Genomic DNA, 27,064 nt, shown 5'->3' on the forward strand with positions numbered 1-27,064 from the left:
GAAAATGCTTTGTAATATTTCAATGTTTTGGATTCTACTAAGGCTTGCTTTATGACCTAATACGTGGTCTATTCTAGAGAATATTCCATGTGTGCTAGAAAAGAAAGTATACTTGGTTGCTGTTGGGTGGAGTGTTCTGTATATGTCTATGCGGTCATTCAAGTTGATTGATTGTGGCCTTTAGATCTTCCATGTCTTGATTGAGCTTCTTTCTGGATGTCCTGTCCTTCACCGAAAGTGGTGTGCTGAAGTCTCCTACTATTATTATGGAGTTATCTCACTTTTCAATGCTGTTAGAGTTTGTTTTATGTGTTTTGGAGCCCTGTCATTGAGTGCATAAATACTTAATATGGTTTTATCTTCTCGGTATATTATCAATTTAATCATTATATAGTGTCCTTTCTTATCCTTTGTGATGGGTTTAACTTTAAAGTCTATTTTGTCAGAAATTAATATTTTCACTCCTGCTATTTTTTAGTTTGTTGTTTGCTTGATATATTTTTTTCCATCCTTTGAGTTTTTGTTTTTTTGTGTCTCTAAGTCTAAGGTGTGTCTCTTTTAGGCAGCATATAGACGGATCTTGTTTTTTAATCCATTCTGCCACTCTCTGTCTCTTTATTGGTGCATTTAGTCCATTTACATTGAGGGTAATTATGGATAGGTATGAATTTAGTGCTATCATTTTGATGTCTTTTTTTGTGTGTTGTTGACAGTTTGTTTTTCCCACTTAACTTTATATGCTGAGATTATATATTATCCTTTCCTCATGCTCGTTTTTGTTGATTTTGTTTCTGCTGAGTCTCTGCTTTTTTTTTCTGGTATTTTATTTTGATGTGTAGGATAGTTTCTTCTGTGGTTACCTTATTATTTACCCCTATTTTTGAAATTTAAACCTAACATTCATTTCTTTGTATCGCCTTATCTTCCTCTCCATATGGAAGATCTGTGACTACATTTCATAGTCCCTCTTTCTTGTTTAATGTTGTCTTGTTTTACATAATTACATGGCTCTTTCCCTGTTTTGAGCTTTTTTTTTTTTTTTATCTTGATTTATGTTTGTGATTTCCCTGTCTAGGATGACTTCTGATTGCTCTGCCCAGTGCTGTAGCTTTGGGCTGATACCAGATGATATTGATTTTCTAACCAAAAAACTCCCTTTAGTATTTCTTGTAGTTTTGGTTTGGTTTTCACGAATTCCCTCAACTTCTGTTTATCTGGAAATGTCCTAATTTCACCTTTGTATTTGAGAGGCAGTTTTGCTGGAAATATGATTCTTGGCTGGCAATTTTTTTCCTTCAAGTTTTTTATATAAGTCATCTCACTGCCTTCCTGCCTGCATGGTTTCTGCCGAGTAGTCCGAGCTTGTTCTTATTGACTCTCCTTTGTAGGTGACTTCGTTTATCCCTAGTTGTTCTTAAAATTTTCTCTTTATCTTTGGTTTTGGCCTGTTTGATTATAATATGTCTTGGTGACTTTCTTTTAAAATCTACCTTATGTGGAGTTCAATGAGCATCTTGGATAGATACTTCTCATCTTTCATGCTATCAGGGAAGTTTTCCGCCAACAAATTTTCAACCATTCTATTTTTTGTTATCCCTCCCTGTTCTGGTACTCCAGTCACTTGTGGGTTATTTCTCTTAATACAGTCTCACATGATTTTTAAGGTTGCTTCATTTTGTTTTATTCTTTTATCTGATGTTTCTTCAAATATATTGGTGGCAAGTACTTCATCTTCAAGTTCAGAAATTCTGGCTTCTACTTGCTCAATTCTGCTCTTCTAACTTACTATTGAGTTGTTTACTTCTTTAATTTTGTTGTTAATCTTCTGAATTTCTGATTGCTATCTGTGGATTTTTCCAGCTAATTAATTTTTTCATTATGTTCCTGAATGACCTTTCTAACTTCTTCAGTTGCTTTATCTCTGTGTTCCTTGGCTTGTTCTGCATATTGCCTCATTTCCTTCCTGATGTCTTGAAGGGTTCTGCATATTAATCTTTTGTATTCTACCTCTGATAATTCCAGGAATACACTTTCATCTAGAAGATCCCTGCGTTCTTTGTTTTGGAGAGCTTGTTGAGGCAATCATGGTCTGTTTCTTTATGTGACTTGATATTGACTGTTGTCTCTGAGCCGTCTATATGTTATTAGTTTATTTTATGTTTGCTTACTGTGTAGTAGCTTATTGCTTTATTTTGTTTCGATATGCCCAAATGGGTTGCTTGATTGAGCTAGCTTGATTATTTTCACCTTTGGAGCTCTGAGGTGCTGTCCCCAGATGGCTAGAGCTGTTATCAGGTGTATCAGTCTAGGAGTCCACTCACTTTTCTTGTGTGAATTCAGCTCAGATGTCCAGGTAGCTGATCATCAAGTGTGTGGTATAGGCTCTGTCCTCCAGTCTTAGAGGGGCAGGTGTGATTGGTGTAGGTACCGGTATCTGGTTGCAGCGGGGTGTCACACCCTGAACAAGGCAGGGGACTGAGAATCGTCCCCCACGTGTCTCTGAGGAAATCGTGGCCCTGCTTCCTAGAGGGTACAGGTGGGTAGGTTCTGCAGACAGACCATGGGCACCCAATGTTTTTGTTGTAAGGACTGAGAGGTACTTGTTATCCTTGAATCCTGGTTGAAGGTAGCTGGGTGACCTGAGTAGAGCCACCAGTCCTTAGGCCTCTGATGTGGGAAGGTGAGGACCAAGTTTAATAGGCAAAGCAATATCAAACATCAAACACCTGCCTTTCCACCGTACAGCTGAAACAGTTGTAGTCTACCAAGAAGGGCCTGTTCTAAAATAGGCCAACACAGGTCCATGCAGAGGGAAAAGGTACTCCAAGTCCATGGACCATTCATCCTTGGTCAGGAGCCGCTTCTGTCCTGAGCTTCCCGGGCTAGTGGAGCTGGCAAATTATATTTTCCCCCAGTTGCTAATTATTACTTCTCCTTGGCCGGGAGGATGGCTCTAGGCGTTCAACAGTGCCTATCTCAGGCCCAGGGAAATCAGCCCCTGAAGCTGGCTTGGGAGCGGGGAGGGGAGTATGCTTGGTAAAATGTACGTGAGTGCTTAGCTTTTGTTGAGAGCACCATTCTTCTCTGGTTCCGGAGGTGTGAGTAGGCTGTGTGGCTGGCTGAGGAAACTGCGGCTGAATACCTTGTACCAGCCCACCGCAGCCACTCCAGAAATGGTGCCAGAGGGCTCCCAGCGATTCAGGTCTGGTAACTCCTCTCCGCTTCTGAACTGTCTCTTCCCCCTCCTGCTCCTCAGTTCATTTTCTGACCTTGCCTTTGATGTTCAGGGCTCCTAGCTTGTCGTAAATATACTCATTTCACTTGTTTTTTCAGGTCTTTATTGTAAGAGGGCTCGCCGGAAGCACCTGCCTATTCTGCCATCTCGGCCCCGCCTCTCTCTCCCTCATTTTTAAATGACAGCTTTGGTAGGTAAAGAATTCTTTGGTTGGTAGTTGCTTTCCCTCAGTATTTTGTTTATGTCACTCCATTGTCTTCTTACTTCCAGGGATACTGGGGAGAAATTCTCATGGATTATTGTGGTGAACCACTGATGTGTTAAACTGTGCTTTTCTCTTGCTGCTTTTAGAATCCTCTCCTTGTCTTTGGTTTTTGACAATTTTATCACGATGAGTCTTGGAGTGGACGTCATTGTATTTCTTCTCTTTGGAATTGGTGTTGTTTCCTGTGTTTACAGACTTAGTTCTTTATTCTGGTCGGGGAAATTCTCTAAGGTTATCTCTTGGAAGATTCTTTTTATGCCTTTATTATTATCGTGGTGCTTTGGAATCCCAGACATTCTAATGTTAGATTTTTTCATTGAATCCCACATTTCCATTTAGCTTTGTTTGCTTTTCTTTGTTATTTTCTTATGAGATGTAATAAGTTCACTTACTCTGTTTTCTGGATTAGTGGAAGACTTTTAACAACCTCTGATAATGCAGATGACCCAGCCTTGCTTGCTGAAGAGAACTTGAAGCACTTATTGATAAAGATCAAAGACTACAGCCTTTGGTATGGATTGTACCTCAACATAAAGAAAACAAACGTCCTCACAACTGGACCAGTAAGCAACATCATGACAAAGGGAGAAAAGATTGAAGTTGTCAAGGATTTCATTTTACTTGGCTCCATAATCAGTGCCCTTGGAAGCAGCAGCCAGGAAGTCAAATTATACATTTCATTGGGCAAATATGCTGCAAAAGATCTCTTTTAAGTCTTAAAAAGCAAGGATGTCACTTTGAGGACGAAGGTGCACCTGACCCAAGCTACGGTGTTTTCAGTTGGCTCATATGTATGGGAAAGCTGAACAATGAATAAGGAAGACAAGAATTGTGATGCCTTTGAATTATGATGTTAGTGAAGAATATTGAGTATACCATGGACTTCCAGAAGAATGAACAGATCTGTCTTGGAAAAAGTACAAATAGAATGCTCCTTGGAAGCGAGGATGGTGAGACTTCGTCTCATATACTTTGGACGTGTTATCAGAAGCAGTCAGCCTCTGGAGAAGGATATCATGCTTGGTAAAGGAGAGGATCAGCAAAAAAGAAGAAGACCCTCAATGAGGTGGATTGACACACTGGCTACAACAGTGGGCTCAAGAATAAGCACAGTTCTGATGATTGTGCAGGACTAGGCAGTATTTCATTCTGTTGTACCTAGGGTTGTTATGCATTGGAACTGACTTGACAGCACCTCTGTCTTCTAATTAATTTATTGTCTTCTCTCCACTCAAATCTGTTGTTGACTACTTCTCTTGCATTTTTAATTCAATTGTTTTAGTCTTCAGTTCCATTTTTTTCTCTTTCTTTTTAATAGTTTCAATCTGCTTACTGAGTTTCTCAGTTGTATCTCATTTCTTGATATCCATTAGCTTGTTTTCTGAGTATTGTTTGCTTTATTTGACTATATTTAGCACAGTTGTCTGTGTCAAAGTGTTTTATTTTTTCCCTTATCCTGGTCTCCATAGAAGAGATTTCCACTTCTTTATTTTTTAATTTGGCCGCCTTCTCTTGTGATCCCATATGTTTTTATATTTTGTTGGCCGTGTGACACTTTAATATCTTACTGTGATAATTTGAAATTTGGAGTTTTCTGCATTTTAAGGATTTCCCCCCCCTCAGGTTTACTTTCACTATCTTCTCCTTAGTTCTCTTAGAGGGCACTCTAACCATTTGTTTCTTCCAGCACTAAATTAGCAGTTCTGTCTGATAATTTGTATTCATTACTATTGGGTTCTAGTTTTTCATCATAGGTTTTAGGTGTTTTGAAAGGGGTTACGTCTGGGTGCTTACTCTGGCTGGCTTTTCTCTAAAGTGGAATATACTAGTGTGAGGGTCCATTTGTCTTCTGTGGATGTAGCTGAAGTCTTCCCCAGATGGTTGCACTTCTGTGGCCAGATTCCTTCACTTCCCTTGTAGGATTGGTACACAGCTTTCCTTCTGAGACTAATTTTATACTGGGGACATTTTCACTGGCTGAGGTAAGGGAGTGGAGCACTTTAGGTCCTTCTCTCATGGGCAACCCTAAACAGGCTCTCTGTGGTGCTTAGTTGTAGATAGGAAGCTGTTTATTTCCACCTGTTTTATGTGTTTTTTTCTCACCCTCAGTGGATGGATCCCATGCCTCTTCTACTGCCTGTGGTCCTAGGCACTGTCAGCCTTGGATCTTGGTGAGATTCAGTAGCACACACTATAGTGTCTGAGCTTTCCTGGGTTCTTTCTTAAGTGTATGGCTTGTAAATCCCCTAACCAGTCTATGAAACTTTAATCAGACTACAGTTTCCTCTGTTTAGCTCATGTCATGTGTTCTTTGTTCAGAATGTTGCCATCCTCATTCAGAATGGCCACAGTTAGCCAAGTCCTCCCAATCCCAGAAACCCCTAGTTTCCCCATCAACCGTGCTTCTCACTCTTTTCATGACTCACCTCAGCTCTCTAACACTACAGCTGCTGTCCAGAGCTCTGAGATCTCGGTCCATGCCTATTTTTATTCATTGTTCAGTGGGTAAGTTTCAGGGGATGAATGGGAGTGATTGTTTAGGCTGCCATCTCGTCCCTCTCCAGAGTGTGTGGTAATTCTGTATTTAAGTCTTTGAGGAACCATCAGACTGTTTTCCATAATGGGTGTTCCAAGTTACAATCCCTCCACAAGTTGATGAGGCCTCCTGTTTCTCCACATCCTCATGAACCGCTTTTTTTTTTTAAATCATGTCCACCTTTGTGGGATTGAAGTGATTTGTCATAGTGGTTTTGATTTGCATCAGAATTGACTCAGCTGCAGCAGGATTTGTTTTTCTTTTTAATGATTATTTATGTTGAGCATCTTTTCATGTATTTGTTGATCACTTATATATCTTGTTTGGTGAAATGTCCGTTCACGTGTTTGGCCTATTTTTTTTTTGGGTCATTTGTCTTTATTGTTAAGTTGTAGGAGATCTTTATATATTCTGAATATTAAGCCCTTATCAGATGTATGGTTTCCAAACATTTTCTCCCAGTCTGTTGGTTGTCTCATCACTTCGTCTATAAAGTCTTTTGATATCAAAAGTTTTAAATTTTGATAGGCTTTCATTTATCTCCTTTGTCTTTTGTTGCTCCTGCTTTCAGTGTCATATCTGAAAATCCATTGCTGGAAACTGGATTCTGAAGCATTACCCCTATGTTTTCTGTGATTTTTATCCCCTTTAATAGGGTCACTGTGGGTCTAGACCAACTTGACAGCACCTAACAACAAGAACAATTCTTGCAGGAAGGTCTTTTATCCATTTTGACTTACTTTTTATATGTAGTGTGAGATACAGATCTATGTTTATTCTTTTGTATGTGACATTCAGTTGTGCTGGCACCATTTATTAAAGAAATAACTTTTCCCATTTGAAAATCAGGTGACCATAGATGTTTCTCTTGGTCTCTCTGTCATTAGTACCAGCTTGTTGCTATTACTGTACCTTTAGAAGAGTTTTGAGATCAGAAAGCATAAGTCCTCCTACTCTGTTCTCTTTTCAAGATTTTTTTGACTACGTAGGCTCCTGTGCAGTTCCATATAAATTTGAAGTTGGCCTTTTCATTTCTTCAGAGTCTATTGGAATGTTGATGGGTGCTTGCATTGAATCTATAGAGTGTTTACGGTGGTGTTGACCTTTTGACAATATTAAATTAACTGATCCAGGAACATAGAACGTCCTTCCATTTGTCGAGATCTTCTTTAATTTCTTTCAGTAATGTTTTATAGTTTTCATTGTACAAGTCTTTCACCTCTGTCTTAGGCTGGGTTCTCTGGAGAAGTAAAGCCAGTAGAGAGATTTATATCAAGGAAACAGCTCACGCGATTGTAGGGTTTGGAACATCCCAAGTCCTTGGATCAGGATAGAAGCCTTTCCCAATTCACGGAGCTGCAGAAGCTGGTGAACCCAACATGAGCAGGCTGGAGAGCAGGACTCCTGCTCACAGTCTGTGAAGATCAGGTAATCCCTGAGATTGGCAGGCAATACTGCAGAGTTTCTCCTGATTCATGCAGCTGCAGAGGCTGGCGAACGCAAGATAGGTAGGTCAGGGACCAGGAGGACTCTTGCTCACAGGCCAGGAGCATCGACGAATCCAAAGATGGAAGGTAAAGCCAACTAGCTCAAGTCCCAAGAAGCAGAGGTCAGACAAGAGAGAGCTGCTGGATCCAGAAAAGCCAACAACCTTTGCAAGGCATGCAGGAAGTAAATAGGCAGTAGAAGGTGGAGAGGTGAAGACTGAGGGGGGCAGTGAGCTACCTCAGGCCCCACCACTGCCAGTACCACTTAGCACATTCCATCACCGGGGTGATCACATATCAGATTTCAACAGGGAAGTGATCACAACATGATACAACTGACAAAACACTGAGAATCATGGCATAGCCAAGTTGACACACAATCTTTACCATCATAGTCCCCCGCCGCTAGTCAACTTGGCTTCTGTACATATCTCCCCAAACCATACATAATCTCTGAATAAACACAATTACAAAGTTATACTTGGACCTAACATGATACAACTAACACATGTAAATAAAAAATGCGGTAGTCCCATTTACATCTTATACTTCATGAGTGAAGAAGACAAAAATATCTGATGCACACATACAAAGCAGAAATACGCACAACAATTTACAGTCCTCGTTTCTGCAGCTGGTCACACAGTCATAACTGGTATTTAGAACTACCTTCTTCCACCACCCATTCTATATTCCCTTTGCCCTCAGCAAGCACCTCAGCTGATCGTGTCTCTTTGCATGGTGGGGTGACCCAAACCTTCATTCCTGAAGGGTCTGGGCCATTAGTAGTTGTGTCGGAATTGGGTTGCCGTAGTTTTCCATTGACTTTAATCACAGGACATGGTAGTATTAAGAGACACCCTAAGGAACCTCCTGCATTCCAGACATAATCTTCTTTACCTTCATTATGTAATATCAATCCGATTTCTTCTTGGTAATCGGGATCAGTCATACCAGCCAGTATGGTAACTCCCTTCTTTGCCTTTTGATACAGAGGCGTAAGGCGTCCCAAGTGGCCAGGTGGCATCCTTAGCTTTCAGTTCAGTGGAATCAGTGGTGTGTCTCCAGGCGGGAACATTCCTACCTTTGGAACCGAGACCCGTAGGCCTGCAAAGCTTAAGGTCTCGGGGACAGGAAGCAAAAATCTTGCAAGTGGGTTACAAGGGGTAATAGTGCCGCTGCTGTTGCACATGTAGTTTCATTGCTTGAGCAAATTAATACATCTCATGGAGAACATTGCCACCTAGCAGGCGCTGTAGTTGTGTCTTTAGGAGGCCATTCCATCATTCTGTCAAGCCAGCTGCTTCAGGATGATGGGAAACATGGTAAGACCAGTGAAATCCCAGAGCATGGACCCACTGCTGCAGTTCATTTGTTGTAAAGTGAGTCCCTTGATGAGCGGCAGTGTTATGTGGGGTACCATGACAGAGGATAGGGTGTTCTGTAAGTCCATAGATGGTAGTTTTGGCAGAAGTGTGGCATATACCAGGAAGGCAAATGCATATCCAGAGTAAGCATCTATTCCGGTAAGGACAAAACGCCACCCTTTCCATGATGGAAGTTGTCCAGTGTAATCATCTTGCCACCAGTTGTTGGCTGATCACCTTGAGGGATAGTGCCGTATTGGGAGCTCAGTGTTGGTCTCTGCTCCTGGCAGATTGGGCACTCAGCTGTGGCTGTAGCCAAGTCAGCCTCAGTGAGTGCAAGTCCATGTTGCTGGGCCCATGCACTACCTCCATCCCTTCTTTTCCTGCAGTTTCTCCCATTTGTAATGGAAATGTCTGGCTTGTGCCTGTTCTGCCATTGTACCTTTGGAAGCAGACAACTTGTATTCTAGATTTCACAGATGAAGAGGAATTTCTGAATTTTGGATTTTGCATTAAGACTTTTGCTATATCATGATGGGGTGAATATGCTTTGCATGTTGCAAAGATGTGATTTTTGGGGGGTGGAATGTCATGGATGGAATTATATCCCCCCCCAAAATGTGTGTATCAATTTGCCTGAGCTGTGATTTCCGTTATTGTGTGATCTTCCTGCCTTTATGATGTTAATGAAGGAGGTGGGTGGCAGTTGTGTTAGTGAGGCAGGACTCAATCTGTAACATTGAATTGTGTCTTGAGGCAACCTCTGGAGATGCAAAAGAGAGAGGGGAGCAGAGAGACAGGGGGACCTCATACTACCAAGAAAGTACACTGAGAACAGAGCACATCCTTCGGGCCTGGGGTCCCTGAGCCTCAGAAGCTTCTGGATGAGGGGAAGATTGAGGGCAAAGACCTTCCTCCAGAGCCAACAGAGAGAGAAAGGCTTTCCCTGGAGCTGACACCCCAGATTTGGATTTTTAGCCTACTTTACTGTGAGGACATTAATTTCTCTTTGGTAAAGCCATCCACTTGTGGTAGTTCTGTTATAGCAGCTCTAGATGACTAAGACACACTCCTCTGGTTGAATTTATTCCTTGGTATATTATTCCTTTAGATGCTATTGTAAAGGAAATTATTTCCTTTATTTCCTTTCCAGATTGCTCATTGTTGATGTATAAAATTCAAACTGATTTTTTTGTTTACCTCGTGTCTCACATTACTGAATTCGTTAGTTTTAATACCTTTCTTGTGAATTCTTTAGGGTCTTTTATATATAGGATCATGTCATCCATAAAAAAGAACAACTTCTTCCTTCTCATTTTGAATATCTTTTATTCTTTTTTCTTACCTAACTGCCCTGGCTCAACTTTTAATACAGTATTAAGTAGCAGTCTTGACAGAGGGCATCCTTGTCTTTTTCCTAATCTTAAGGGGAAAGCACGTGGATTTTCTCCATTGAGTATGATGTTAGCTGCATATTTTTCATAAATGCTCTTTTTCTAATTGAGGAATTCTGTTGCTATCTTGTTTATTGTTTCTGTCATGAAGTGGTGTTGGACTTAGTGGAAAGTCTTCTGTCCATTGATTGAAATGATCATATGGTTCTTTTTGGTTGTTATATTAACATGGTATATTTCATTGATAGAGTTTCTAGTGTTGAACCACACTTGCACTCCTAGGACAAATCCCACTTGATCATGGTCTATAATCATACCACTATGTTTTTAGATTGATTTTGCTAGTGTTTATTTATTTGAGGATTTTTGCATCTGTATTCATGGGGGTTATTCTGTAGTTTTATTGTGGTGTCTTTGTGTGACTTTTGTATCAGGGTAGTGCTAGCCTCATAGAACAAGTTAAGAAGTCTTCCCTTCTGTATTATTAAGTTTAAGAAGGATTGATGTGGTCAGTACTTGTTAGATTTTGCCTGTGAAGCTGTCTGGTCCTAGGCTTTCCTTTTTGGGAGGCTTTGATCACTACTGTAATCTCTTCACTTGATATGGGTTTGTTGAGATCTTCTATTTCTTCTTGAATTAATGTAGGAAATTTACCTATTACTAGAAATTTGTCATTCTACCACTCTGTGCCTTTCGATGAGCATTTTTCCATTGACACTCCCTGTAATAATTGATAAGGAGGTGCTTATTTCTGCCATCTCATTATTTGTTTTATTTTTATGTGCCTTATCCCTTCATTAGGAGCTCTGGTGATGTGAACGTTAAGTGCTGAATTGGTAAGTGGAAGGTTGGTGGTTCAAATCCACTTAGTGACTCTATAGGAGAAAGATGTGACAATCTGTTCCTATGAAGAATACAGCTTGTAAAACTCTACCGAGCAATTCTCCTATACCACATGGGCTCACTTTCAGTCAAAATTGATTGCGCGGTACCCAGCAACAATATGTCTTCACTGGTCCTTTTATCTCTAGTGCTAGCAAATTTTGTAATTTGCTGCATTTTTGTAGTGGGCCATTTTGATCCCCTACTCTATTTCTAGGAGCTCTGGTGGTACAATGGTTAAACAACTTAGCTCCTCAGAAGGTTGGAGGTTTGAACCACTAGCTGCTCCAAGAAAGAATGATGTGGCAGTCTTTCCATGAAAGATTTACACAGTTGAAAACCCAACACAGCAGTTCTGCTCTGTCCTACAGGGTTGCTGTGAGTTGAAACCAATTCAGCCTGATGGGTTTACCGTATAGTTCTCCTCATTAACTTGGGCATCTCTGCAGGTCTTTGCAGGCGTCCTCTATGGTTGAGGGTCCAGCTGTACCGGGCGCAGAAGTTTTGTTGTATTTCTTTGTGATCTTGTGGGGAGGATCTATGTCACCATCTTCCTGGAAGTCGTAATGAGGTTTTTATTTCAGATCTTATCTGTTATCTCCAGTCTCTTTGTTTGGGTTATTTTAATGATATCTATCCTGTAGGGTCTCTATGAGCTGGAATCGACTCAACAACACACAACAACAACAACAATAACATCTCTGTATATTCTCCTTTGGTTAATGCATTGTTTTCCTGATTTTCTTGACTTCTTTGTGTGTGTATTCGTTTAGCTTTTTGATTTTGCATCCTATTGTTTTATAATATTCTTCCAATCTGTTCATTATCCAGTCTTTTATAAATATGATTCCTCTTTCTTTGTATTGTTCTCTTGAGCAGGCTATCATTTTCAGTTTCTCTGTGTACCTTCTGATTTGTTTTTGTTTGTTTTAGAGGAGGAGTGATCCTGGATGTTAGAATTTTACAAAGTGTTAGTTTTCTCAGTTTCCCTGAAGATAGTTATTTTAACATTGCACTTTTCTGCAGTTAATTCTGTGGGGGTCACTGTTTTTAGACTCTAATATCTGTACCACCAGAGCTTTTACATATGTATACATATATATACATATACACACGTGTAAATATGTGTGTGTGTATGTATATATATATATATATACACGCAGATATATATACATGTATATATGTGTATATGTGTGTGCATATATATATATAAATGTATGCATACACGTGTGTGTGTGTGGAGCCCTGGTGGCACAGCAGTTAAGCACTCAGCTGCTAACTGAAAGGTTGCCAGTTCAAACCCACCAGCCACTCCATGGGAGAAAAAATGTGGCAGTCTGCTTCCCTAAAGACTTACAGCCTCAGCTCCACTCTGTCCTATAGGGTCAGCATAAGTTTAAATTGACTCAGTGGCAATGCGTTTGGATTGGTTTATTTGTGTATATGTGCATGTAGATGCATATATATGTATACATACACACTGACTCCTCCTTTATTGACAGGGTTAGGTTCCAAAGACCGGTTTGTTATATGAAAATAAGCATTATGCAAAAATCGAGGATGACCACATGAGATCACAAAATGGAGGACAGCTACAGCAGTACATAACTGACAAATGTCGTTATTACATAGCTGCCAATGACAGCTTTACATAACTGCCAAACAACTGAGATTCATGGCCTAGACAAGTTGACACATAACCTTGACCATCACAGCCTGCGTTATTCTCATCTTCCACCGTGGTATCCACTACTGCCAGACATACGTCATTAATACACAAAGTAATAAGATAGTAGATTTTTTACTGCTGTCAAAAATGCAAAATATTGGATGATGAAACAGTCAATAAGTGAGGAATGAGTGTATGTATGTATAGTATATATACAAATGTACATATATATGTGTGCATATATACATATAAACAGATTTACACACACACAGTTATAGATGTATATGACTATACTGCTTGTAAATAGAGTTAGATTTACTTTTTCCTTTCCTCTTTAGAAACTTTTTATTTCTACGTCTCACCTAATTGCTCTGGCTAGAACTTCCAGTACAATGTGAAATAATGGTTTTGAAAGCAGGCATCCTTGCCTTGTCTTGTTCAGGAGAGTAGGGAAATTTTTTGACCTTTGTTTTTCCTTGTATTATATGTCTTTGCTCCTTCATTTTTTCCAGTACTGCCTGCTTTTGTGTTTAGTTGATTTTTTTGTTCTGATCCATTTCTATTCTCACTTTTCTGTGCGTACTTTTCAGATATTTTCTTTATGATTACCATGGGTGCTACAATGTAACACCTTAAAATCTGATTTAAATTGATATAAACTTAGCTTTAATAATATATAAAAAGTGTTCCTACACTGCCCCCCACCTTTATATTGTTGTCATAATTTTATTGTGTACCTAATAATAAATGTACAATTCTGTTTTTACATTCCCCTTTTAAATCATGTGTAACATACCTAGTAGAATCATGATACAAAATTACCCTAAAACTCCCCTGTATATTTACCCATGAAATTATTTTTACTGCGGATGTGTCTTTCTTCATCGAGTTACCATCTTGTGTCCTTTCTTGTAGACACGTGTGATATTAATGAACATTCTCAGCTTTCTTTATCTGGGAATGCCTTAATTTCACCCTCATTTTTCAAGGGCAGTTTTGTCAGATACAGAATTTTGGATTTTTTTTTCTTTCATCACTTTAAATACATCATCTTACACTGCCTTCTGTCATCCATGATTTCTGAGGACAAACTGGCATTTAATTTTATTGAGGATCCCCTGTATGGGACATCTGGCTTCTCTCTTGCTGCTTTCAGCATTCCCTCTTCCCTTTTGTTTGAGAGTTTGATTGGAATCTCTTGCTGTGCTTCTCTTTTGGTTTATCCTGCTTGAGCTTCTTGGATGTGTAGATTTGTATCTGTGATCAAATTTGAGAAGCTTCTACCATTTTATCTTTTGTTTTTTATTGTGGTGCCATTTCAACATTTTTCACATGTATAATTCAGTAACATTAATTACGTTTTGGGCAGTATTTCTTCAAGTATTCTGCCCCCTTTTCTGTGCTCCTTAGGGAACTGCCATAATGCATATGCTCTTGTGATTGTGCTCCAGGAGTACAGTGGGGTCTCTTCACTCTCTTTTTTTTTTTTTTTGCCCCAGAATTGTAAACAGTGTTTTATACTTTTCTGTGTACAAGTTTTTTTTTTTTTTTTTTTTACCTCTGGTTGATAATTTCAATTTTTTGTGATCACATTTGCCTGTTGTTTGTTTTGCCAGCTCATTTCTGCCTGCTTTACCCTTCTGGTGAATTTATGATTTCAGTTATTATACTTTTCAGCATCTGTATTTGTGTTTGGTTTCTTTTTGTAATTTATATATCGTTATGGATAGCCTCATTTTGTTCCTGTGTCTTTTTCCTGATTTCATGTAGGTTTTTTTATTTTTGGTCTATATTTTCCAATGGGTCTTAAGAGCATATTTAATACTGTTTTTTTAAGTCTTTATCTAGTTATTTCATTAACTGAACTCCCTATGGAACGGCTTCTGATGCTTTATTTTGTTGTTTTGTGTAGACCATCTTTTTCCGCTTCTTTGGATTCCTTTTAGTTTTTTTGTGTTAAAACCAGGACATATAAATACTCAAATGTGTTACCTGTGGAATTTAGATTTTTCTCCTTGCCCAGGATTTGCTGGGTTTTTGTTTGTTTTGCTCTTTTGCTTTTAGTTATTGAAGGCTATATTTACTCATTTGTTTAGTGACTTCCCGTTACTATCTTTGCCAAGACAGTCTTCCTGGACATGTGTGGACACTGAAGTCTGTGTTTCTTAGCTTTTCAGCTAGTGTTTTAACAGAGATTAACACTAGAGGAGGAAGAAGAGAGGAAAACCAAAATGCCTGTAGTAGTCTGTGCACTTTGGCCCTGTGTTGGGACATTCCTTTGACACTTACTTAGGCTCGCACTGATTTGGGAATCGCCCTGGCATGAACGCTGGAAATTCTGGTCACCTTGATTCCTAAGCTGGTATTTCAAGTGGCAAGGAGTGAGAGCAATTCTGGAAGATTGTCTGCTTGTAGTCAGGGAGAAGACTCCTCCCCCAGGAAACCTCCAGTTTTGCTCTTAAGGCCTGCCCACATTATGGGGGTAATCTGCTTTACCTAGGGCCGACTGATTTAAATGTCAGGAACATGGAAATACTTCATTGTAGCATCTAGACTAGTGTGAGACCACACAACTCGCCACCTTATCCTAGCCAAGTTGACACATAAAATTAACTATCTTGTTATATATGCTGTTGTTATTTGGTTATTTCTTCAAAAATATGATCCTATATACGTTCAACTCAAGTTATATAACTTCTGCAGAAGTTTAGATATTACCGAAACTGTACGTATTCATATATTATTTTTTTCTAATAAATGTCGTTAGGTAGAGGAAAAAACTGTTACCACAGAGAGAGTTTTCCAAGATAGACAATACCAGGTTGATGCTGCAATTGTTCGAATTATGAAGATAAGGAAAACACTTAACCACAGTGTACTTCTTTCGGAATTATATAACCAGCTAAAATTCACATTAAAGGTAAACATATGTACCAAAACCTTAGTGGTAATAGAGTAATTTTTAAGGAAGAATCACGTTTATAGGTAACATGCACTAAAAATTGTAGCCACTACCTAGGATGACAAAGTATATGTCAGTATGGTTATTGGTCTGGGTAAAGCACAGGATTTCCTCTACTTATTGTGCTGTATGTAGCTGAATTTTTATTACTGTACAAGTTTGATATGCAGACATATTGAATATAATAGCTTCTAAAGTGATAACAACCAAAATTTTTAAAAAAGGAAAAACCATGACGACTTAGTTTTAAAACTTCTGGATGTGCCATTGTGGATTTCCTTCCCTGAAGAGGCTCAATAGTTAGCTTTATTTACACTGTTTGTATTTAAGCGCTTCAGAGTTACCAGCAAAGTGGCTTTGTTGTCACTGTGATCATCGTTTTAAGCCTTTTTATATTTTGAGACTGGCCAGTAGAGTATTGGAATTTTAGTCTCTAGCAGGTTGTGTGACAGATCCCTTGTCAAATTCCCTCTCAATGAAAGATCTTTTTGAAATCCTTACTGGAATAATTTTTGTTTGGTTCTTTTTACTTGGGCTTTTGGATTCTGTATTTTTCCATAACACTTTATGGAAACTCCAGGTTGATTTAGCAATACTTTTTCTCTTGTTGTAAGACTTTATCTTTCAAAAAACAGTGATTTTTTTGTAGTTTTATGTAATCTAAATAATTATTAAGATGTAAATTCTGTAAAAGACATAGGTTTCTAGACTGCATCTTTTTGGTTGGAAAGAGACACAGACAATCAGTCAGCCAGGATTTCAGTCCTGCTTTCTGTTTGTGATTTTGGGCAACTTTGTAGAACTTGTCCTGTCTCTATTACCTTCTGGAAAATATAATGTTAACTAAGTAATAAATTATCCTAAACTTACTAGAATAAAAGAATTCATTAGTATGAAGTATTTGGAATAGTGCCTGAAATATGGTAAGTGCTGCATAAATGTTAGCTGCCACTGTGATTATCATCGTCATTATTAATATAACTTCAACAGCTGTTTGTTTCTGCTTAGGCATAAACACATTTATTCTTTACTTTTTTCCGAGTTCCTCCACGTGTCTTGACTGGGTGCTTTCTCATGTATCTGTAAATCACGGACTTACTTTCCCAATATGTACCTTCATAGTGAGGTCAGTCTGTACTTTCTGGCGGAGCATGTTCCCTGTTGAAATAACCATGCCCAAGTTTTCAGTAGCTACCCACCATTGCAGAGCCTAATCTATAGTCTAGCAGTGTTGGGAATATGATTTTTTTTTTTCCTCTACAAGGTTAGATAAAAAATTTGAAGTACTCTTTGTACTTCATGCAGCCCACGTGCATTTTGCTTTCCTTTTTTATTGTCTTCGTTCATGGTTTGCACCTTTCTTACGCACGTTAGATTTTTGTATCAATAATCTGTTTTAGGTGTATTTTTGAAAAGTATACAGGTAAAATGTGATATATATCTTTTGTATGTTTTGTATATTTAAGGGAAGGAGGGTAAATAAATATTTTGAATTACTTTTTCTTAACCCTATTAATTTGTTTCGCAGCCTGGTGATCTGAAGAAGAGGATAGAGTCCTTAATTGATAGAGACTACATGGAAAGAGATAAAGAGAATCCGAACCAGTACAAGTATATTGCATAAAGCTGTGGGCTACATTTCAACACTTGATACAATTTGTACCTCCCACTGGTGCCCCATGGTTCTGTTAATTGACTTTTAAAAGTTCTACAGGTGTTTGAATAAAAATGTGTTAAAAATGTAAGAATTCATAGAAAATTAAACTTTCCACAAGCATTCCCTCTTACGAATACAATTGTCTGATTGAAAATGTGTTTAAATATCATTTATCATGGTGTACCTAACATTCTGAGATAACCCAGAATGTTTTTATACCCCTTTCCCATCTTCTTACTTTCCAGTATGGTTCATGAGGATTTCATGCCATACAATGTTAGGTTACTTTATTTTTCATAAACAAAAAGAATATGTCCAAACAGCATTTAAAAATGGAAACCAAAGAGTTCATATATCTAGATGGTTTAAAATGTGAATTTAAGAGTTAAAGGCAATTTTTTGTCCTTGAGTTGGCCTTCCTGTCTGAAATTAATCTTGAAATTTTACAAAAGTATTAAGTATTCCGGCATACATACAGCCCGTCTTAAAATTTACTTTGTAATAGAAGCAGCTCATTTGAGGCATCTCAAAAACAATGAACCTTAGCAATATGTTTAATTTTGTATGTTCTAATCAATTTACAACTATCAGAATCAAATATTAGGATTTGAATTTAGCTAAGCAGTTAATATCACTCTGTTCTCTAGGGGCAAGTTTATGTAAATTTTCCTAGTTTCTCAAATAATTAACTCTGCAGGGACACTATGAAACATAACCTCTTCTGAAATAGGGGTAAGTGCTAAGGTAACCACAAAGGAGACTAACTATCCTACTCATCAAAATAAAATACAAGAAAAATATATAGAGACTCAGCAGAAACAAAATCAACGATGACGAATATGAGGAAAGGACAGTAACACATAAAACAACACACAAAAAAGATCAAAATGATAGCAAAAAATTCATACGTATCCGTAATTACGCTGAATGTAAATGGACTAAATGCACCAATAAAGAGACAGAGAATGGATGAAAAAACACTTTGTATCTATATGCTGCCTACAAGAGACACACTTTAGACTTAGAGATACAAACAATCTCAAAGAATAGAAAAAATATATATCAAGCAAACAACCATCAAAAAAGAGCAGGAGTGGCAATACTAAATTCTCACAAAATAGACTTTAAAGTTAAATCCACCACAAAGGTAAAGAAGGGTACTATATAATGATTGAAGGGACAATACACCAGGAGGCTATAACCATTTAAAATATGTATGCAGCCAGTGACAGGGCTGCAAGATGCATAGAACAAACCCTAACAGCATTGAAAAGTGAGATAGCTCCACAATTACAGTAGGAGACTTCAGCACACCACTTTATCTTTCATGAACAGCAAGAATATGTCCAAACAATATTTAAAAGTGCAAAGTAAAAGGGCTCATATTATCTGGATGGTTTAAAATGTGAATTTAAGAATTAAAGGCAGTTTTTGTTCTTTTGGCTTTACTGTCTGAAATTAACCCTGGAATCATACAAAAGCATTTTAATATTCTAGCATACAGCCTGTCTTGAAATTTGCGTTATAATAGAAACAGCTCACATTAGTCATCTAGAAAAGAGTTCACCTTAGCAATATGTTTAATTTTTTATATACTGAGTTTAGAACTACCAGAATCAAACATGAGGATTTCAGTTTAGCTGGACAGCTAATGCTACTCTGTTCTCTAGTGGCAAGTTTATGTAAATTTTCTTAGTTTCTCAAATAATTAACTTTCTGAGGACACTATGAAACATAAGTTCTTACCTAGTTGATATTACTGTATAGCGTGTTATCCTTTTAGCAAATGTTATATTTTGAAATTTATCTTGAGTTTAAATTTTACCTAGGCCCCCCCCAAAAAAATGGTTTCTTCCGTTCTTCTAACTAAAACAAAGTGCCTTGTTTATTATTCTCAGAAATGTGTCTGATATTGAAGTCTGTTTTCAGTTTGATTTTAATAACAAGGGTTGGGTAATTAGGGGAGGCTTTTGCTGCCCCTATTTTGTACTCATATTCTTTAAAATTGGTTATTTCCTTTTTATGACCATCAAAGTGTTTTAAATTTAACGTCATAAAATTGTTGAAAAGTAGTAACGTCCTGAAAAATGCATACTTTTAAAGCTGTTATTTACAGTTTAACACTTTCTGTTTTCCTCAGCTAGCCAGTAATTTCATTCACGTCTTTTCTTTCTGCCATTCCAATGCAGCATGGTAACATTTTGGATAAAATTTTATTTTTAAAATTATTTCTTAGGGACTCCAAAGCTGCTTTTGTTTGTTTTTTAAACCAGGAAAAAGCTTTTGATAGTTTAAAGTTCTCAGTATAATTTTTTGTGTGCGTATTTATAAATCCTAAGACTTACAAAGGTAGTTTTTCATTATTTGCAAGTAAAAGAGAAGGATGTTAAGCCAAGACTCCAGATTAGGTAACTAAGGTTGAGCTTCCCCAAGAGCTTGGTGTTTAGCCTAAGAATACAGCCACCATGAGAGGCTTTGTAGAATAAATATTTACATGTGCCTCCTCTATTATTACTGTGCAACTTTATTGCTAAAAAATGTATCTTAAACATTTGCACCTGTGACTTGAAATAAAGACACATTTTTTGAATTATTTATAATAGAAAAAAAAATTAGAACAATTTACGTCCGAGTACTAAGTTTAAATAAAATACGCTCATGTCAGGGAATATTACAGATGGTTAACAGTGATGAGGAAGATCTATATGTATTAAATATACTGTTGTTATGCAAAGATCGTGCTGAAAATTATTTATTCATTTACCTGTGTTTAGATACATAATCATGAATAGGATAGGGCAGATCCTTGCTTTCATAGGGCTTACAGAGTAATAGGAATAGAAAGTGGTTTTGTTGGAGGTATATTAGAGTAAGGTGGTCAGACAACCCAGCTGAGGAAGTGACATTGCTTTGAGCACAGTAACTTCGAATTGGGATAAGTAGATTAGAGAAACCATTAAGTGTAGTGGAGAAAGAGAAGGTAGACCAGTATGGCTGGGGAATAGTAAATGAACAGGACAATTGTACCAGTTGAAGTTGTAGAAAAAAGAAGTTATGCAGAAGCTTTTGTTGCATTAAATAAAAGTTTGGGTTTTATTATAAGAACTTAGAAACGTCTAAGAGAAAACAAAACCTAAGTTTATGTAATTTTGTAATGACAGTGGAAGATCTTATATTCCTGAGGTCATTGCTGCACGTTTAGTACTTTGAGTTTTCGGCACTGCTTTTCTCCTTTGTTGTTTAAATTCGATCAAGTTTTTATTTTTTATCTTTTTGTGAGGGAAGAGGCGTGAAGCAGAATATAAACCAGCTCTGTTGTCATTGTTAGTTGCTGTCGAGTTAGTTCTGACACAAAGCACCCACATGTGTGCAAAGTAGAACTGCTCCATGGGTGTTTCTTGGCTGTAATTTTTACAGAAGGAGATCACCGGGCCTCTCTTCTGAGGTGCCTTTGGGCATGTTCAGTTTGCCAGCCTGTGGGCTAGCAGTCAAGTGCCTAACTGTTTATGCTACCCAGGGATACCTAGTAATGATTTGTCCTTTGCTACACCAGATTGTTTAAGCCGTATAGAAAAAAAAAAAAAAAGCCTGTTACTATTTAATTAGTTGCGACTCATGGCAACTCTATATGACAGAGTAAAACTGCCACGTAGAGTTTCCAAGGAGTGGCAGGTGGTTTGGACTGCCGACCTTTTGGTTAGCAGCCAAGTTCTTAAATAGTGCATCACAAGGGTTATTGTACAACTTTGTTATTGCTTTTTTCATTATTTTGTGTCTTTAGTATGAAGCATATGCACTCCTTGCTCACTGACATGATCAGGGCCCGAAGACCAGATCATTATGTAAAAATTGGCATAATGCAAAAATGAAGAATGACCACGTCAGATCACAAAATGGAGTATGAATGACTACATCATTACATAACTGCCAGATTACATGATTACATACTTCCAAACCACTGAGAATCATGGCCTAGCCAAGTTGACAAATAACTTTAACCATCACATCCAGCAATACTCTCACTGCGCACTTCAGCGTTCATTACTGAGTGCTCCATTACTGCCAGACATTTATCTTTAATGCACAAAATAGCTGGACAGTAGATTTTTTTACTATTGTTGTAAATGTGAAATGTCAGATAATAAGATAGTTGACAAGGGAGGAGTAGATGTACTTTTCACTGCTGTATTTAGTAGCCATCAGTCAGCTTTCACTCATACTGACCTTATATAGAGCAGAACAAATTGACTGGTTTTGTACCATCTTTATGATAATTGCCATTTTTTATTGTTTTGACCCCTGTGTTGAATCCATTTCACCAAGAGCTGCCCTTGCCTTCATCAACACTTTTGTTTTACCAGTCATGATGTCTTTTCTAGCTATTGGTCTTTTGTGATATGTTGATCAAAGTAAACTAACTGTTGCCACTGCGAACCAGGAGCACTATGTTTTTTTTTTTTTTTTTTTTTTAATTTTCTGTTGTTTATTTGTTCTCGAATCTTTGTTATTTCTTTTCTTCCAGTAGCTTTGGACTTACTTTGTTTTTGATTTTCTAATGCCTCAAGTTTGTACTGTTGATTTGAGATTTTCTTTTTTAATGCAGGTATTTGTTGCTGTACGTGTTCTTATGACTGACTTCTGCTGCATTCCATAGCTTTTGCTATTTGTGTTTCATTTTTATTCAACATCAAATATGTTTTTAAATTTTTCTCTTGATCCAGTGGTTGTTTAATTTTCATGTATTTGCCTGTTTTATTTCTGCTCTTTGTAATAGTATTTCTTTAGGGGTGGATAAGATAAAAAGTGCATTGTTTTGGTGATGAGAGGAGTGTTCTATATGTCTGTTAGATCTACTTGGTGTATGGTGGTAGCCTGGTCCTTTAATTCCTTACTAATTTTCTTTCTAGATGTTCTGTTCAGTATTGAATGGTACATTGAAATTCTCAACTATAATTGTGGAATTGCTTATTTCTTGTTTCACTTTTGTCAGGTTTGCTTTCATACATTTGGGGATGCTGGTGTAAGTTGCGTATGTATTAATTGTTAGACGTTTTGACAAATTAATGCTTGTATAATCATACAGTGTTCTTCATGGTCTCTTATCACAGATTTTTACTTAAAATCTGTTTTACCTGATATCAATATTGCCACCCCTGCTTTCTTTTGGTTTCTATTTGTGTATATTCTTTTCTCTCCTTTCACTTTCATTGCGTTTGTGTCTTTAGGCCTAAGATGTATCTCTGCGGACACCATATGGATTTAAAAAAATTTTTTTAATACATTCCGCCACTCTCTGCCTTTTGCTTTGAGTGTTTAATCCATTTACATTTAAGGTAATTACTGATAAAGAAGGACTTTTTTTGTTATTTAACTGTTTTTTTGTACCTTCTTTGTTCCTCAGTTCTTATAATTTTGTTATTATTTGTATTAGTTGCTTTTTATGTGCTGAGTCTTTTTGATTACTTTCTTCTTACCTTCTGCGTATATTTTTAAGGTACTTTCTTAGTGGTTACAATGAAAACTGCATTTAACTCCTTATACTTAGAACAAGCTAACTTAATGTGATACCAACAAGTAACCTGGAAATGAGTAACGTATACTATTAACCTACAAAAACTAATCCTATTTTGCTACTCCCCACCTCTGTTGTTGTCACTTTTTACATAATTATATATCCTGGGCTTATTAGGATATATTTAAATTTCATATGCATTCATTTTTATAAAGCTTATAGAATATAGCAGCCATAGAATTTACCAGTCACAAATACCTTAAAACTGCCCCTTTTTTCCCCCCATAAAACAAAGAAAAACACCATTGCTGTTGAGTCTATTCTGACTCATAGGGACTCTATAGGACAGAGCAGAACTGCCCCTCGGAGTTTCCAAGGAGCACCTGAGGGATTTGAACTGCTGACTTTTGGTTAGCAACCATAGCACTTAACCTGTATGCCACCAGGGTGGCCCATACTTGAGATTTATTATTATTGTTTGTTATTGCTTATTCTTATATACAGTTTCTAGTATCAGTCTAGTGCTCTTCCCTTTTTAAGGATTCCCTTTAGCAATTCTTATAATGCAGTTCTGTTGGTAACAAAGTCTTAGAACTTGTTTATCTGAGACATTCTGGATTATTTCACCCTTGTTTTTGAAGGACACTTTTGCTAAATGAATTCTTGTTGACTGTTCCTTATATGTTCCAGTAGTGTGTGTGTGTGTGTGTGTATATGTGTGTGTGTGTGTGTGTGTGTGTGTGTATATATATATATATATATATATATATATATACTTCACTGGTTTTGTTTCTCTAGAGAACCAGCCTAAGATACCACATCTGGAAAGTGTTCTGCCATTTTTTGTTTAAATACTCTTTCTGCTCTTTTTTTCTCATCTCCAGCTAGGATTTCAATGATGCATATGTTGTTTTGCTTGATGATGTCCTAGAATTCCAATTGGCTTTGCTCAGTGTTTCTTTATATTCTTTCTTTTGGGTGTTAATAAATTCAGTTAGCTTGTCCTCTACGTATGTCTTCTACTTGCTCAAATCTGTTGAATCCCTTCCTTGCATTTTTCAATTCATTTTTTTTTCATCAGCAGGATTATGACTTCAAATGGTGGATAAACAGAAGCACACTACACTCTTAACAAAATCCTGTGTTTATGCAAGTATCCTTCAAATAATCAAAGGTCACCCAAAATGCATAATTTTCTTTTAAGATTTTTTTTGTCGACAAAAATACATCCACGTAATCTGGTAAATTCAACTCCAAAAGGAAAAGATCACAGAATTTCAAGAGCATGTTTAGGTTGAAACACCCTAGTATGTAACAAAAAAATATATTCTTATAAATATGTCACTCAGAACATTTTGGGAAATATAATTTTGTCAAATTTAAAGGAGTGCTGGTAGTACGGTGCTTAAAGCACTCAGCTGCTAACCGAAAGGTGGGCATTTTGAACCCACCAACCACTCCGAGGGAGAAAGAGGTGGCAGTTTTGCTCCCTTAAAAGTTACAGTCTTGGAAATCCTACATGGCAGTTCTACTGTATCCTCTAGGGTCACTCTGAGTCAGAATTGACTCAGTGGCAGAGTTCGTTTTTTTTTTTTTTGGTCGGGTCCGCATTTTATTGGAGAAACATGTCCAAATCAGAGGAATAGTTAGAATCTTGCTGAATAAATGCCATGTTATATGTATAAAATAAAAGAACTCAAAGTAGACACTGAGGCCCTGGTGGGGCAACAGCTAAGTGCTCAGCTGCGAACCGGAAGATTGGTGGGATTTGAACCCAGCTAGAGGTTCCACTGGAGAAAGACCTGGCAGTCTGCTTTCGTAAAAATTACAGTCTAGGAAGCTGTATGGGGCAGCTCTGCTCTGACATATGAGGTCTCTAGGAGTCAGAATTGATTAGATGGCTCCCAACAACAAAATTAGTTGGTAGGCCCAGAGATGAGAACATGGCTGAGGGATGTGGCTCACGTTTCTAGTGCTGCCGTCCTGGTTTTTAATGTTTGGTCTGATTCTGTAGCTGGAGTGTGATTCTACAAAAAAAGAAGATATCCCTGGGCATGGCCTCCACAAACAGGTAGTGCCCACAATAGAAGGAGTCCTGGTGTCACAACAGCTAAGTACTCAGCTGCCAACCGAAAGGTCAGTGGTTGGAACCCACCAGCCACTCTGTGGGAGAAAGATGTGGCAGCCTGCTTCTGTAAAGATTACAGCCTAGGAAATCCTATGGGGTGGTTCTACACTGTTCTATAGGGTCACTATGAGTAAGAGTTGACTCACGGCAATGGGTTTGGTTCTTGGTTTTATCCTACAATTGAGGTGCTGCAAAAGGACCCTTATTGCTTCAATCTTCATCAGAATGACCAGAAAATATTGTCAGGCGATTGGTGAGACAGGGAGACATAACTGGTATTTATTAATTTCATTCAAAGGGAAAGAAATAGGATTGATTGTGTGCTTGACCCAGGCTTTGAGTCACTGACTCAGAGCACAAAGCTGAAAATAAGCTTGTCTCTCACACATTTTATTTGGTTTTTTTTTTTGGTATTAAACCACACTGCAACAAAAACAAGTTTAATTACATCGTACCTTATGTCTCAAGGTCTCTGATAACTTTAAATGAAGAGATTCTGGAATCCCACCCACCCCCATCCCTGCTGGCATTGCAGTGTTGTTACAAGTGCCATGAATGTTATCAGTACTGGGTTGAATGTCCCCCCAGAATTCTGGCCACCCAATGTCTGTGAATGTGACCACATTTGGAAATAGGATCTTTGCAGATATAATAAAGTTAAAATGAGGTCATACAGAATTAGGATAGGACCCATCTTAGATATCTAGTGCTTCTGTAACCGAGATACCACAAGTGGATGACTTTAATAAACAAATTCATTCTCCCACAGTTTAGAAGTCTAGACGCCCAAATTTAGGGTGACATCTCCAGCGAAAGGCAGCTGGGCACATTAACCAGGGACTCCAGGGACATCTTATTTTTCTAAAATTTAGGCTTTTATATTGTGGCATTTGTCTTGAAACATTTGTCAAGCCTTGGTTTATTGAGGTATAATTTACATCTAGTGAAATTTAGTCTTTACGTATTTATAGTGAAACCCATGAGAGCCAGAGCTTGAGGGGACTGCTTGCTTTCATGGGTCTCATAAGTTTTCTGACTTTGATGGGATGCAGTCTTACTACTTTTGTATCACTCTCTTTTAGTGGAAAATATTTAAATTTTCCTTCTCTGACAGGTTTCTACTTCACACAGTTTCTGGCTTTTGTAGGTTCTGTTGTAGTTTTACCAATATCAATGACCAGTCGATTGTTAAGCGTCATTTTTCTGATTACTGCTGAGATGACCCCAACTTACGGCAAGACCATGTGTATCAGAGTAGAACTGTGTGCCACAGGGTTTTCAATGGCTGGTGTTTCAGAAATAGATTGCCAGGCTTTTCTTCCAAGGTGCCTTTTGGTAAACTTGAACCTTCAGCCTTTCACTTAGCAGGTGAACATGTTAACTGTTTGCACCACTCAGGTACTAAACTGTCCATAGCAACATCGAAATAAACTGAAGACACAGATGAGTCTGAGAAGCTACCTACAATTCAGGCTAAATCAATGAACAAGAAAACCGCAATGAAACAACTTTCTGTGATGCATGAAATGTTCATTTTACAACATGGGTCAGAAAAAAAAAAAGGATCTAACACTGCCCATTGAACTGGGCAAATCTGCTGCAAAAGACCTCTTTAAACTGTTCAAAAGCAAAGATGACACCTTGATCATTAATTGTACCTGACACAAGCAGTGATGTTTTCAGTTGCCTCAGGTGCATACGAAAACTGAACAGTGAATAAGGAAAACCAAAGAAGAACTGACACCTTCAATTTTTGGTGTTGGTGAAGAATGTTGAATATACCATAGACTGCAAAAGGAAGGAACAAATCTGTCTTGGAAGATATACAACCAGAATGCTTCTTAAAAAGAAGGATGGTGAGGAGGCAGAGCCAAGATGGCTGAATAGACATGTTTCCAACAAAGACCTGAAAAACCAAGTGAAATGAGAATACATTTGACAAGCTAGGAACCCTGAGCGTCAAAGGCAAG

General features: G+C 37.8%; 1 protein-coding gene across 1 annotated transcript in view; it reads left to right on the forward strand.

Moving 5' to 3' along the window:
- LOC135229081 (cullin-4B-like) overlaps positions 1-17,421 on the forward strand; it is a 208,185-nt gene extending 190,764 nt beyond the window's left edge. Inside the window, exons 19-20 of the mRNA XM_064278876.1 lie at positions 15,603-15,755; positions 17,326-17,421. Coding sequence (XP_064134946.1) covers positions 15,603-15,755; positions 17,326-17,421 — 249 coding nt within the window. The remainder of the gene's footprint in view (positions 1-15,602; positions 15,756-17,325) is intronic.
- The last annotated feature ends 9,643 nt before the right edge of the window (positions 17,422-27,064 follow it).

Source organism: Loxodonta africana, chromosome Y (genome assembly GCF_030014295.1).
Source record: "Loxodonta africana isolate mLoxAfr1 chromosome Y, mLoxAfr1.hap2, whole genome shotgun sequence".
Taxonomy (NCBI): Eukaryota; Metazoa; Chordata; class Mammalia; order Proboscidea; family Elephantidae; genus Loxodonta; species Loxodonta africana.